The sequence below is a fragment of the Fundulus heteroclitus genome, chromosome 1 (genome assembly GCF_011125445.2).
Source record: "Fundulus heteroclitus isolate FHET01 chromosome 1, MU-UCD_Fhet_4.1, whole genome shotgun sequence".
Taxonomy (NCBI): domain Eukaryota; kingdom Metazoa; phylum Chordata; class Actinopteri; order Cyprinodontiformes; family Fundulidae; genus Fundulus; species Fundulus heteroclitus.
Genome location: NC_046361.1, coordinates 37818702 through 37833568, shown reverse-complemented (window position 1 = coordinate 37833568; position 14867 = coordinate 37818702). Strand labels below are relative to the sequence as shown.

The 14867-nt window shown below is 39.9% G+C and overlaps 1 protein-coding gene across 1 annotated transcript in view; it reads left to right on the top strand.

The window, feature by feature from the left end:
* Positions 1 to 14867, top strand: part of lama5 (laminin, alpha 5) — a 134074-nt gene that overhangs the window by 99112 nt on the left and 20095 nt on the right. Inside the window, exons 59-64 of the mRNA XM_036142469.1 lie at positions 398 to 580; positions 2042 to 2184; positions 2304 to 2486; positions 2589 to 2728; positions 6669 to 6825; positions 7221 to 7357. Of these exons, the coding sequence (XP_035998362.1) occupies positions 398 to 580; positions 2042 to 2184; positions 2304 to 2486; positions 2589 to 2728; positions 6669 to 6825; positions 7221 to 7357 (943 nt within the window). The remainder of the gene's footprint in view (positions 1 to 397; positions 581 to 2041; positions 2185 to 2303; positions 2487 to 2588; positions 2729 to 6668; positions 6826 to 7220; positions 7358 to 14867) is intronic.

Genomic DNA, 14867 nt, shown 5'->3' with positions numbered 1-14867 from the left:
TTGTGCTACTGTGTCAGATGCACAGAAAGCTGTTGGTGAATGATTATTTTACTAAAGGCTGCATATCATTATACATAATTGTAATTCAGTGCAGATGGACAAGTGTGATACGTTATTATTAGAGTTACTAGTACTGCTTTAGATGGAGCATAAATAGTGTTTCTGCTGCAAACTATGACAGTGATATTTTTCTGATGGAGAATGCCCAAACACAAAAGTTAAACATCAGCCATGGTAAGTTGTAAAAAGATAAAAACAAGTAATTGGGATTAAATGTTTCTGATCTGTTTTCATTCTTTTAAACTTAGAGATAAATCATGTCTGAGTTAGTCCTGTGCTGTTGACAATTTTACAGTGTTTTAGTGCTCATTTGTTTTTGTTTGTGTCTTATTTGTAGATGTGACTAAGGAGATCAATGAAGCAAAATCTTTGGTAGATAAAGCAAACAGTACGGCCACCGAGGTCAACAACAAGTTGCGCCCCATCAAGGAGCAGCTGGACCAATGGCAGCAAGCTTACGGTGAAACAAACTCCACCAGCGATGACATCAACAAGGCCCTGATGAATGCCAGCGAAACGGGTGGGAATACTGAAGAGCTTATTTTAACTTCACTGTCTAATCCTTATAATTTTTCCTTATCATCTTTTCCTCTGTACTTGTTTTTCTTCATTTGTTCTTTCTAGACTTTGGGTTGACTTAACATATCTGTTTATTAGCTAAAATCAGGTGTAATTGTTTCAGATTATTCAATGGCAGGTATAATATTTCGTAGTGCAAGAAAGAAAGAGCATCCAGCCAGATGTTGCTTCTTTAGGCTCATACACGGTGGAACAATAAATGTAGAAATCATTAAGCTACCCACTTGTAAATATCTTTTCTAATATATTCTAGCAATGTCGAGCCTATCGGTAATCAATCAGAATGGTAAATTATTTTACTTAATCAATGAGCTTTTTATGATAAGGTGATAGATATAGTCCATAATCACATAATTTACACTTCATTTGAAATTGAATGATTATATTGGATCTTGTCGCTTACAGAGTCAATAAATAACCTGTTAGTAATCACTCTTCAAATAAAAGTAGCAACTACTTAAAGAGAAATTCTGAATGGGACCGAGCATGAACATAAAGAGGGTTAGTAACACTGCAAAAATAGACCTAAAAATAAGAATTTTTTTCTTGAAATTAAAGTATTTTTCCTTGATTTGAGCAGATAAATAGGACTATTTGCCAATGGAATAAGATTTTTGCACTTAAAATAGGAACAATTCATCTCCATCACCTTATTTTAAGTGCAGGATTTCTAATTATCTTATTTTAGGGGTAAAAATACTCATTGCATTAGCAAATAATCTTATTTACCTGCTCAAATCAAGGGCAAATACATTAATTTCAACAAAATTTTACTTATTTTTAGTTCTCTTTTTGCAGTGAAGGTAGTAGGTACACCTGGTCTTACGTTCTGTTAGCCATGACATCATCCAAGGAAGACAGATCACCCGCCATCTAATGTAGAACAGATTACTGGATCAATGTGTGCTTCTGTGCTTTTTTGTCTCTCTTGTTGTGTCTCTGCTCTGTCTTCTCTAACCCCCAGTCGGTCGAGGCAGATGAGCGTTCACACTGAGCCTGGTTCTGGTTCTGCTGGAGGTTTTCCTTCCCGTTAATGGGTGGTTTTTCTTTCCACTGTCGCTTCATGCATGCTCAGTATGAGGGATTGCTGCAAAGCCATGTACAATGCAGACGACTCTCCCTGTGGCTCTACGCTTCTCCAAGAGTGAATGCTGCTTGGAGAGACTTTGAGGCAATCAACTGGGTTCCCTTTATATAGGACATTTTCGACCAATCTGTATAATCTGATTGAATTTGGCTTTGTAAAGTGCCTTGAGATGACATGCTTCATGAATTGGCGCTATATAAATAAAACTGAATTAAATTGAATTGAATTAAAACAATATGAGTACCGCTCTCTTAAACTCAATCACATTGAACTACTGAATTACCTCAAATAACGTCTGTTACTTTAAATTCTTAGTGCAAAAGCTGGAAGAACACATTCCCACGTTGATGAAGAAACTTGACAACCTGCAGAATTTCTCCGTCCAAATGCCAAACATCTCTGAGAACATCAACCGTATCCGTAAGCTCATTCAGGAGGCGCGCAACGCTGCCAGCAAGGTGCGCAATTTTGCAATTTCTACATTTAAAACAAGTCTGGCTGCAAAGTTTAATGGTCTGCGTTTGATTCTAACTCTGTCGAATGATGGTTCTTTCCCCTCCTTGTGTTGCCTCCCCAGGTGAGCGTGTCCATGAAATTTAACGGGAGGTCTGCTGCTCAGGTTCGGACCCCGTCTAACCTGGCTGACCTGGCTGCCTTCACCTCCCTGAAGTTCTACATCTCGCTGGCAGAACCAAAGACCAGAAAGCGTTCCACTGGTGACGAGGAATCACAGCTCGTTTTCTTCCTTGGCAGCAAAAATGTACGCCTGACCCCCACAGCAACATTAAGGGACATTTTGTGGATAAAGGGGCCAAATGCGTATGACTGTTAAAATCATCACAACTGTCTCTTGTATTTGTAGTCGGATAAGGAATTCATGGGCATGACTTTGACGGAGAACAGGCTGTATTGGTATTTTAATATCGGTGGAAGTACTACTGAGGTGAAGATGACTGAAGACCTCAAATCTGGTGTAAAATTCAACTACGTTGTGTTGGAAAGGTAAAATATTGTTTTCCCTTCCTAATAACTGATTAGAGGCTGATTTACAGTTGGATCATTCATGGTCCAATCACTGCTTTGATTGGTGCCATGTACCTCTGACCCTCCAATCAGGTGGGAATAAACAGGACATCAGCAGTGTAGGGAGCATCTCAGGATTTCAGTTCAAGAAATGAAAGAAATAAATGGTGCCTCTTAATGTTTAGTTCTGGTCCAAGAAACACTGAGTGACCACACGAGGTTCATACCTGACAACTAACTCTAAGACTAACTAACTAGAGGTAGGCTCCAGACCAGTCAATAGTTTTTAGACTAATAGCAGTGTTTTAAAATCTCTCCACAACTATTCAGTGTTTTAGAGTACTGTTGGGATCCATTTTCCTGGTGTTGATCAGGACTTTAGCAGCAGCATTTTAGATTTAATGCAGTTGCCTGATAAATTTTCTTTTTTTATATATTTCAAACATGGGCGTAGGTTTGTATAGGGACCATAGGGACATGTCCCTACCAAAATTTTGGACCGACCTAATTGTCCCTACCAATAATTCGATGTGAATAACATGTTTATAATTTACAATACAGCGTTGTTACAGCAGTCGCTTATTTTCCTCTCGCAGCTCCGCTGCTTGGCGGCGGCTGCTGCTGCAGCTCCGTCTGCCAGCCTGCGTGTCCAGTCGGTCTTTCCTGTACGCAGCGCACGTAACTGTGCTGTTTAACTCCACTCTCATTGGTTGTTTTGCCTTAAGTCCCGCCTTCTCTCTCCCTGGTTGGCTGTTTTCTAGTGCGTGCATGTGCGTGCATGCTTGCAGCGCGAAATTTCCTCCTCATGGCATCTGATTCTGGACTACTCACCATCCTCATCCTCCTCGACCTGAGTGCAGCCTTTGACACCATCTGTCACACCACTCTCCTCAGTAGGCTTTCTTCCATTGGCATCACTAACACTCCGTTGGACTGGTTTATTTCCTACTTCTCTGACCGCACTCAGTACATTCAACTGAAGACCCTCAAATCCACCCCCTCCCCCCTCACCTCAGGCGTGCCCCAGGGCTCTGTACTCGGGCCCCTCCTCTTCATCATCTACCTCCTTCCCCTTGGCAATATCTTCCGCAAATTTAACATCCAATTCCATTGCTATGCTGATGACACCCAGCTCTACCTCTCCACACAACCATCGTCCTCTCTTCCCCCCACCTCCCTCACAAATTGCATCTGTGAAATAAAAGCCTGGTTCACCAAAAACTTCCTTCAATTAAACAGTAGTAAAACTGAGGTTCTCCTCATCGGCACCAAATCAACTCTTTCCAAAACTGACAGTTTCCCACTTGTTATTGACAGTTCCTCCATCTCCCCCTCCCCCCAGGTTAAGAGTCTGGGTGTCATCCTCGATAGCACCCTATCTTTTCAATCCCATATCAATAACATTACCCGGTCTGCCTACTTTCACTTAAGAAACATCAACCGCCTCCGTCCCTCCCTTACCCCACACACTGCTGCCATACTTGTGCACAGCCTTGTCACCTCCCGACTGGATTACTGCAACTCTCTCCTCTTTGGCCTTCCTCAGAAATCACTCCATAAACTACAACTGGTCCAGAACTCAGCTGCTCGCAGCATAACAAGAACTCCCTCTATCCACCACATCACCCCGGTCCTCCAACAGCTTCACTGGCTCCCCGTGCAGTTCCGCATTCAATATAAAATTCTCATGGTGACATTCAAGGCCCTTCACCACCTAGCCCCCCCTTATCTGTCAGGCCTCCTGCACATTCCCACCCCCTCCCGTGCTCTTAGATCCTCATCTGCTTTACACCTGTCTGTCCCTTCCGCCCGTCTCACCACCATGGGGAGCAGAGCATTCAGCCGCTCTGCCCCCCGCCTCTGGAACTCTCTACCACCCCTACTTAGAAACACGGACTCACTTCAAAATTTTAAATCACAACTCAAAACTCATCTGTTTAAGACCGCCTATTCTCTTTAATTATCAATTTCCCTGTCCCAGCCTCGGTATTTATTTATTTTTTTTATTTATTTTTTAAATGTTTTTTGTTTTGATTCTGTTCCTGACATTCTGTTTTTTACCCTTCTGTACGGCGACCTTGAGTGTCTAGAAAGGCGCCTTTTAAATAAAATGTATTATTATTATTATTATTAATTTAAATTTAATTCACGCTAGAATACTGCGTGAATTAAACGAATATTAGACTACGAAACTAGTCCCAATTAAAAAAAATTATATTATCTACGCTATAACAGGCGATAGAAGAAGCAGGAGAGAGTAGTTTTCATTTGTGGAACTTAAGAAATGTAAGTAACCAACGTTAGCATCTTAAAATAATAATTAATTCAGAAGTATAATACATTTTATCAACAAAAAACTTTTTTTATTTTATAAAACTAAATATTCTGTGTCAGGCAGGAGTTCTGAAGACTGCTGGAGAAATGTAAGCTTTCAAAAAATCCCTTTAAGACGGTTCAGATATAAATAGCAGGGTTCCACATAAAAGTGCTATTTAATTGACTATTTCTACTTTTAGAAATAGGATAAAGTGCAAACAGAGGAACACATTGGTTTGATTTTACATAGATTTCCACACAGTCCATAAGTAAATTAGTACAAACATTAGTGTCTGGTAAAAATGCTTGAATCTGGCTGTTTATTTTGGATATTATTGCATTACGGATAATATAGTGTTTTATTTTCTTTTAATAATTGTTAAAAGCGATTTTATATTTGAATAAACTTAGGCTCATGCTTAGTGTTGTGATTGTAGATGATGCCACCAAAAAAGAAAAGAGACATAAGGAGCTATTTCAACACTCAGACAGTAAGTATCATAGGATGATATAAAAGGTTGTTACATTTAATCCTTTAATACTAAAAACACACTTGTATAATAGTAACATTATATGATTATAGGAAACACAAATATCAAGTTATAATGATGCAGGGCAGCTTGGAGGTGAAGCAGCTGGCCCTTCAGTGCTTCAGGTGATGTCTAATTGATTTTAATTACAAATTAAGGATCAGCTTTTTATTTATATACAATATATATATATAGTGCTTATAAAATTTGTATTAATGTAGCAAAAAATGCTGCTTTTCTCTTTAAACGAAATGTCCCCTGATGCTTACGTCAAGTATAAAAAAATAGGGGCATGCATATTGCGTAGGACCAATGAAACTTGAGACCAGTGTCCCTACCAAAGTTGAAATCAAACCTACGCCCATGATTTCAAACACCTGTAAAGACACCATTACAAGGATCTAATATACGTTAAATAAGAGGATTTACCATTTTTTTAGTGTCTTAATCTTACAAGAGAATTATGGAAATGTTTAAGGTTGTAAGATGTCCATAATTATAAAAGGTTTTTTCTGGTACCCTTTATTTTTTTCCATTTTTGGGTCTACTTAGGCCAAAAACATTTGTATGTTCTGGATTAGGCTGAAGCAAATACTGGCTTTGCATTATGAACACATATGGTGACTATAAGAGACTGTGGTCATGTGATGACACAAAAACATAAAGTTGTTTGTCGTCGGCATATATTGTGATGTTCAAGAGACTCTGTATTGTTCTCTGATCTCATCTTGAGTTAGCATGTAGACATTGAATAAAGGTACCTCATTTGGGGTAACCCTGAGGTACCCCAAATGTGACTTTTGCTTAGATTGAAAACAATCAAATCATACACAGTAGTTCCAGTCTACCAAGTGAGAAAGAAACCATTTTGGCACAGTTAAGGAAAGAACTGATGAAAAACCGTTAGCTCGTGTCTTTCCATTAACTTTAATTTGATTTTCCACATACGGCCAATACAATTTAATGTATACATTTGCTGAAAATAGCTTTTTCAGACTTCCATGTATATATAGGGTGCATGTACTTAATCTATGTTATGTAATCGGCCTGTTATGCCATCTGTTTCAACACAGAATCCTCCAGTTTGGTAATATGGCCGTCTCGTCATTGATAAATGGGGTCACTGTTGTCACCAAAGCTGTTGGAAAGACTGAAGGTACTGAGGGACTGCTCAATCTCCTGACTGACGACACGGTCTTCTATGTTGGTGGACCCCCGGACTCTTTCAAAGTAAGCAAAGTCGGGCCAGGGGCCTCACTTGTCCGGTTACATTCACTATTACATGGAGTGGTGCTGCCACTTGGCCCCAAAAGTCATGTTTTGGGTTACAGACAGGGTGAATACTATAGATATTCAAAATATAAGAAATCTGAAAAGCAAAAGTAAGATTATCAAATGTTCCCAGATATCCCCAGGACAAAAACAAAACATTTTACTAAAGTAAATACCAAAAACACACAACCAGTTGTTTGTTCAGATAAACGTGGTATTCTTTGTGTACGGTGCTTGTCATACATTCATTTATCATAATCTATTTTGAGACAATGAGGATCAGGATGTGTTGATGATAAAATAACCGGAAGGAAATAAATTGTCTTTAATTTCTCATAATTTATGTTTTTCAGCTGCCTTCCCAACTTAGCAATTCAACAGGATTCAGGGGCTGTATTCAGCTGGAAACGCTGAACATGGGGGTTCTCAGTCTGTATAACTTTGAAAACACCTTCCAGCTCAACACCACAGCGGACAAACCGTGCCACAGGTCAGAGCACGTCTTTGCTTGATTTTTAACTCTGCAGCAGATGTTTTTCACTTTACTTTGCCTCTGCCTCAGTTTGGCTCAACGTTATTTCCAACAACCAGCATATTTCACACTGTCATTATTTACTAAAAAAAGATGACACCAGACGTTTCTGAAACACTAAGGACAGTCAATTAGTGTGACCATCTTTTTAAAAGCATGAACGTCTGTGGGTTTGGTCTGACAGAACCATTGGCGCACAATAATATGGGAGGCAGTTTTAGGCCAATCCCAAACAAAGTCCATCATTCCACATTCTTTAAAGTTATTCACAAGTAGGAAACATGTCAGGAAATTCCCCAAACATCCAAGGAGTGAATGTCTCAGTAGATTCAAATGTAAGGCCAGAGGTTGCAATACAGAAAAGAAAATCCCAAGAGCTCCATGTCACACTCCATAGGCCAGAGTTAATGTTTTAGATGTTAAAGTTCATCACATTACAAAAATTACTGAACAAATATGGTATTTTGGAAGGATTAGAAAGGAAACCCTGCTCTCTCTGGTAAAAATGTGACACCAGGACTTAAGTTTGCAAAGTCAGATCTGCAACAAATCCCTTTGGACAGATGAGAGCAAGAAAAAAAACTAACGTTTGGTCTCAAGCACAATGTTTGAGAAAAAACAAACTCAGCCAATCAGCACAAACACCTCATGCCAACTGCCCAGCATGGCGATGGAGGTCGGATGATTTGGGCCTTGAATTCAGTGAGAGGCCTGGGTGCCTCAGCTGTGCATTAGGGTATTTTACACTTAAATGTGAAACTGCTGTAACCTCTAATCAACAATATGAGTCAGTTATTAATGTGCTTTTGTTCAATCGATACACCCCTGGCAGAGCCTTCAGGCGTGACTCTATCACCAATTACTGAATGCTTTGCTGCAATCATTTTATAAGGGTTTACTTGGCTGATGTTGCTGGTCTGAAACGGAAAACTGGAAGGAAACCATTGCAGCCCCTTCTAGTGGCGAGCAATAAAAACATTTTTTAGAACAAGTCTCAACTCAGCACCGCCCTACAGTGGATGGTTGGTTGGATATTACCTTAGAAATATTCAAGATGGAAAAATGAACCTATCCCCTGAATTTTCAAAGACAGATTCTACGAGTGTAAAGTATGTAAACACAATAAGGGCTGGATTTTTATAACTTCCCTGCCATGACTTCCCTCCCAAATGGTGAAAGGCATTTTTTTTTTCTGTAAGCTCCACTGGTTATGATGTAAGTGGTTCCCATCTTTACCATTTGGAGTTATTGAAATGCTGTGACACATCTTAGGCTAAGTGTAAATTAAGCAAGAATGTTCTATCAGATCTTGAGTTGGGATAAAGCAGTGCTTCTCAAGGCTCAGACTTGCCTTTGTTCTGGTCCAGACAATACAGGCCACCAGCAAACATTTGGGAAACACTTGTGATAGGGTTATTAAAGATAACCCATTTTATCCTAGAATGAAAAGCACACAACACAAGTTTCAGACTCTTCTTATAGAAGAGGACAGAGGATGACCCAAACGGAGAACTGCACTCCCTGAAAGTTTGGTATCGTCTGCGCCGGGTCATCTCTGTCCTTCTGTCTTTATTATCACACATCAAAGAGAAAAGGGTCAGGGGGGTTGGGTCAGGAGGTTACAACATGAGGGTTGAAAAAGGGTCAGGAGGCTTCAGGAATTTACAACATGGGGGTGGAAAGCAAAGAAGGGAGCAAGGGATTCCTTATCTGAGATAATTATTTGTTATTCCTGCCTAAGGTTAAATACAACAGAACTTTCCTAAAGGCAAACTCTTAAAACAAGCCAAATACCTGTAACTTGATAAAAATAAGATGATTACATTCACATAATGAAATGATTACATTCACATTTTCTAACATTTTCCCCCCTTTTAATCATTTTATTTACAATTGAAAGCTTAACTAAAACTACTTCGAGCACTCATTACTTGCATTCTGCATTTTCAATGAGACCGTCATTTTGTTAAGCATTTAACAAGGGAAAAGTTAAACTACGGGGTGTATTTCTTCAAAAGGGATTTGTGAAAGCATTTGATATTGAAACATTACATTTCCCATAGTTTTAGCAATCATAGACTTTAGGCATGGGATTACACAAGCAGTAAAAACACAAAGAATAATAAGAACAATAATAATAGGTGTCATTATTTTTAGTAAAAGGTTCCACCACGATCCTGAAAAGAACCAGGAGAGAAAGTTCATACTTAGAGGAACAACATCCTGGGACATTGCTTGTTGCAGATTCTTCAAAACAGACATAGCTTTAGTAATATGAGTTTCATTTGCATCAGAAATGTACGTACAGCAGGAAATTCCAATCATTACACATACGCCACCTTGGCTAGCAGTTAACATGTCCAAAACCATTCTGTTTTGCAGTACCATTAAACGCATTTCACTTAATTGTTTGTTTTGTCCTTTATTGATGTCCATCGTCATGTTTGCCAGGGTCTTCATTCTATAGTCCAATGTCTCAATCATCAGCATAGATTTACCAACTCCAAACCACGGGAAAGTGAAGGTAGTATTTTATTCGCTGTGCTCCAGTGCTTATGTTCAGAGGGAACGTTGGAACCCCACATGGGATCATGGGGTTGGAACACTGAGCTGGAGCTGAGTTCTCTTCTCCTCTTATTAGAACGATGATTTTCCTTCACAGCTTGAGCTGAGATGATGACAGTGTGGTCAGAAACTAAAACAGGAGCACATGTACCTGACCAGTTTACAGACAACAATGGATAGATGCTGTCTCCTCCACACAGGAACCAGCCACCCTCTGTAGGAAAGTTGACTTGTGGTTTCCACGTAGAACAGCTGGTGTACGTTCCATTAGGGACAATGCCGCAGACAAAGTCAGAGTAAAGGTCAGTGATGGTACTCTGGCATCCTGCTGCATGTCCTACCTTCACCATATCGTTCTCTCTAGGTGAGTGAATACACTGGATGTTTCATTCCTTTAGGCATAACAGCCTTCATCTTGGTGGGATAGCCTGTAACATTGCTGTTAGAGAACAGTGACGACTTTACTCCTTTGCACACTCGTTCCATCATAATCTTCCCAGTCGGGGCATTCATTAACTGAGCAGGCATAAACTGGAATGCATATGATGCAAAACAAATAGCCTGTGAGATGTTCATGGGGGTTATGTACAAGGTAGGCTGCTTGGTAGATTTAGGCATGACAGAACACACGTAGCAATCAGTCTTGTTATGCTACTGGACTGCAGCTCTTGCAAACGTTTCCCATAGGTTGTCATCGTAGTGGTTTGGGATATCACCCAGCCAAATCTTCATGGCAGCGGAGTGGATGAACCTCTTTCCTCTCTCACTCAGCGGATCTGGACTCAAACAGATAATGCACGCACAGCCACAACGCAAAGGAGTCCCATCTGCATGGGAACCCCATTTTTGCTAGGTTAGCAGAGATGTTAATTTTACCCAGGACTCTAAAGAACAGGGATCAGTTGGTTTCTTCACCGACATTGAGACGAGTGGCCCTAAAAAACCAAACCCCTTTGAAGTCGGACTTCCCCACTGTTCCAACCTTTAGGCACTTAACACTCTCTGTAACTTACAGTGGCTGAGGTGAACCCAGGAAGGTCTTTCAGCAATCTTTACAGCTGTTGGCATGGTCAGGAGCTCTTGGAATGGTCCTTCCCAACTTTGGCTCGCCCAATCCTTCCTTCTGATGATTTTGATGAACACCCAGTCTCCTGGTCTCACTGTTTGTGGATCCTGTGGAGACAAAGGTTCTCCTGGCAGTAAATTTGCTTTGGACACTTTTTTAAACTGCATCATTTCTCTCATATAGTCTGCTAGAGTTTTTCCCTTCCTCCTTAGGTGGCGTCTGTATTGTGAACAGCGGTAATTTATATGGTCTGCCATATATTATTTCAAACGGAGTCAAACCACTGCTCGTTGGAGTTATTCTCATGTACAGTTTTACTAGGTCCAGACATTCTGGCCATGGCCTCTTTGTTTCTTCCATGCACTTTTTAAGTCTGGATTTAAATGTCCCATTTGTCCTTTTCACAAGTTCTGCACTTTGTGGCACGGTGTGTTTCTTTAAGGTTATCTGTAACCTGCTTGCCATTTGCTGAATCACCTGATTCAGAAAATGTGGACCATTTTCACTGTAAATTTTCTGTGGGATGCCAAACCTTTGCATCTATCTTTAAGCTACTGTCAGTGCATCTGTTTGCTTTGCTGGAACTATTTCAACCCATTTTGAAAATGCATCAATCATTACCAGACAGTATTTGTAAGGGCCACTTTGTCAGTTCATTAAAATCCATATGCATCACTTCAAAAGGTTCATTTAGTTCTGGAAACCTTCACTGTTCTGATATAAAATTAACCTGAGGGTAATTTTTAACACAAATCTTACATGCTTTACAAAAAAATATTTTTTTTGTATGAATTAAATCCTATGAAATAAATCAATATGTTGCTGTATTATAGTTATCCCTCCCTTTTTGAGACATGGCAATTGCCCATGACTCAAAATAGCTGCTGCTTGGAATAAGCTTTTAGGGAGAACTGCTTTGTTACAAACTATAGAATCCTTCTGATTCATTGTTGCTACATTTTTTACCCACATTTGTGTTTTTCTACAGTTGGGACTGTTTGTCTAATTAACAACACTTGTAGATCAATGATTTGCTCTGTTTTTTTCTCTAGGCAAATATCAAAAAGACCAAATTGTAATACATCTACTACATGGGGGTCTAGTGGTTGAATGAAACCAGACCACTCCAGCTGAATTTCCTACAGCCATGGTAGTTGCTCAAACTGCTAGCAGACATGGGGGTAGCGCTGCTGCTTAAGGTTTGAGCTTATCACCACGGGGCTGTAAACAACACAGAAGTCGTAAAACTAGAGCTAAGACCCTTGCTGAGATAAGTTTTACTTTTAGCTCTGTGAATTGCTGCTCTGCTTTTAAGGTCCACTGGATTGTCTCCGACATTACCATCAGCATGTCATGAATAAAATTTTAAGAAAGCTAAGTTTTCTCTACATAATGTCAAATCCAAACTCTTCAATAATTACACAATCCTAAAAAAGACATCATTTGTTTTTTTAGGCTCACTTACTATAGCAATTCTTCACTTCCTGTATCTTTTTACCTTCTTCTGAGATAACATGGCCTAAGTAACGGACTTGTTTCTGCACCCACTACATTTTTCTTTGATAACTTTGTTTCCCTTATCTTGGCCAAAATGATGTAGCAGCTGATTTAAATGCAATTAGAAGGCCATATATGTACATTAATACTTTACTTCCATGCTTTAGATTAAAGCTCTTTAAGCATGTTAAAATGGCTTGGGTAAAAATTGTAGGACTGTCTACAAATCCCTGTGGCAGGCGCCTCTCTACGTATATTTTTCCTCTTTCTTGAAAGTAAAAACTGAGAATCTGGACATGGTCTAATTATTCCTGCATCCAATGAAATGTTTATAATTGCCATTATACCCTCCTGTTCTTCATATTTTAGCCCATACTGTTTTATCTGGAGCCTGTACTTTAATTTAGGAACTATTTTAACTGGTTCTACAGTTGTCAATAATCCTACATCAGTTGGCCCTGTAGACCACAAAGCACTTGGAACACCTTTTAAATCATTTTCATTGGATTCTGATAGCAAAGAATGTTGGACTATTTTGTCTCATGCCAAATTTTGGACGCGGGGTTCTGCATCGAACAGAACTTTGTGAGGCTGTTTCCATAGTTCTGTACTACGGCTATAAAGCCAGCCTGTTTTATGTGGACACGGCAGAAAATCAGACGGTCTTTCTGCAGCTTTTACACGCGGGCCTGTGTCTCTCCACTCTGCTTCATTGGTCTTAGACAATGACAAAAAAGGTTCCCATGGTAAGCCATACAAATTTTGCATCTGTGTAGAAAGCATAACAGTAACTGCTGCAAATGAACTCCCATCTGTATACATATTTTGTATAGCCACAATTGTAGTTTCCTGTTTTAGAAACTGTTTTGCAAACTTTTCATCTGGGGTTAAGCACACATTCATAGTGGTTTGTAGATCAGCTAACCGAGTTTCATCCTCTGGTTTTGACAATGTGCTTCTAGCATTTTGCATAGGTTTACTTTTTTTTCTTTTATTTGGAGCAGAGATGATAAGCATAGTGCATAAAACACATGAGGATTTTGTTGCAGCGACATTACATGTTCTACACGGACAGCTTTCATTCCATCCTGTGTTGGAAAAACTGCAATGCCTAATTTTTCCATTAAATCCCGTCCTAGCAGATTAATGGGGCAAGTTGGTGACATTACTACAACCTTTCTTCCTGTTTGAGGGTCTTTTATTTCTATTACTTTTAACATCCATTCTTGGGATGTTTGACCATTTGCTGATTTTACAAAAATGGACATTTTAGATGTTTTTACCCTTAGATTATCTTTTATACAAGTTTTATAGGCTCATGAATTGCATAAAAGAGTAACTGGCTGTCCATTAATTGTAAGCATGTATGGTTTTTCTTTTAATGCATAATTGCTCCCATGCTCCTTACACATCTACTGTTTTTAATGCTCTGGGTCCCCATTTGCTCTAGGCCCCTAGTCACATTTTATATGAAGAACCGCCCCTGCGGTCTCTTCCTTGTCCCCGCAGATGAGGTGCTTGTAACTGATTGGGACATTCCCTGGACCAAATGGTCGGGTGACCCGCAATTCCAGCACCCCCCATCTGTTTTTACTGATTTGGGCTGAAAGCCCCCTCAGTCGCTAGGACCGCCCCTGCCTCCTCGGAAACCTCCTCGACGCTGTCAAGGCGATCCGGTGGCTTGAAAAGCAAATATTTCTTCTGGGTCACATGAAGGATCTGCCCAGAAAATGTGTCCCCCCCCTCCAGAAGCACCACCTCCCTTTTTAGCGTGTTTCTCGGCGTGATGCACATAGGCCTATTCCATAACTGGTTACGTTAGACGTTATCAGTGTAACTAAGTGTTTTGTGTTTTTTAACACACGCAGATATATGCGGCTGGAAACCTTCCATTAACAAATATAAGTATTTTTATTGTTTTATGGATCCCAAATTTCCAATTATCCGCCCTCCTGCGAAAACTGCTCCCACGGCGTCTGCTGCTGTTCCCCATTTACGCTTCATGTTCAAATATTCCGCCTTGTGGGGTTCTGCCTGTATAATTCGCCCTTATTTTTTCCCAATGTTTTCCCACTGACGACTGTAAGGCTTATCCAAACTCATGTCCATTTAAACCATATGAGTTAAAAATTCCCTCCATGTCTTGGATCCATAATGCTGGGTCTTCCTGCGGAGAAATTACACCTTCTACAGTCTTTCTAGCTTCTTCTAACGACCACGGACAGAAAACTAGGATTGTTTAAGGCTGCTGTGTTCCTACATTGACATTTGCGAGCTGCACCATAGGATACAATCCTTTGGACCGGTCTGTAGATAACGAATGATCTGATTTACTCAGTC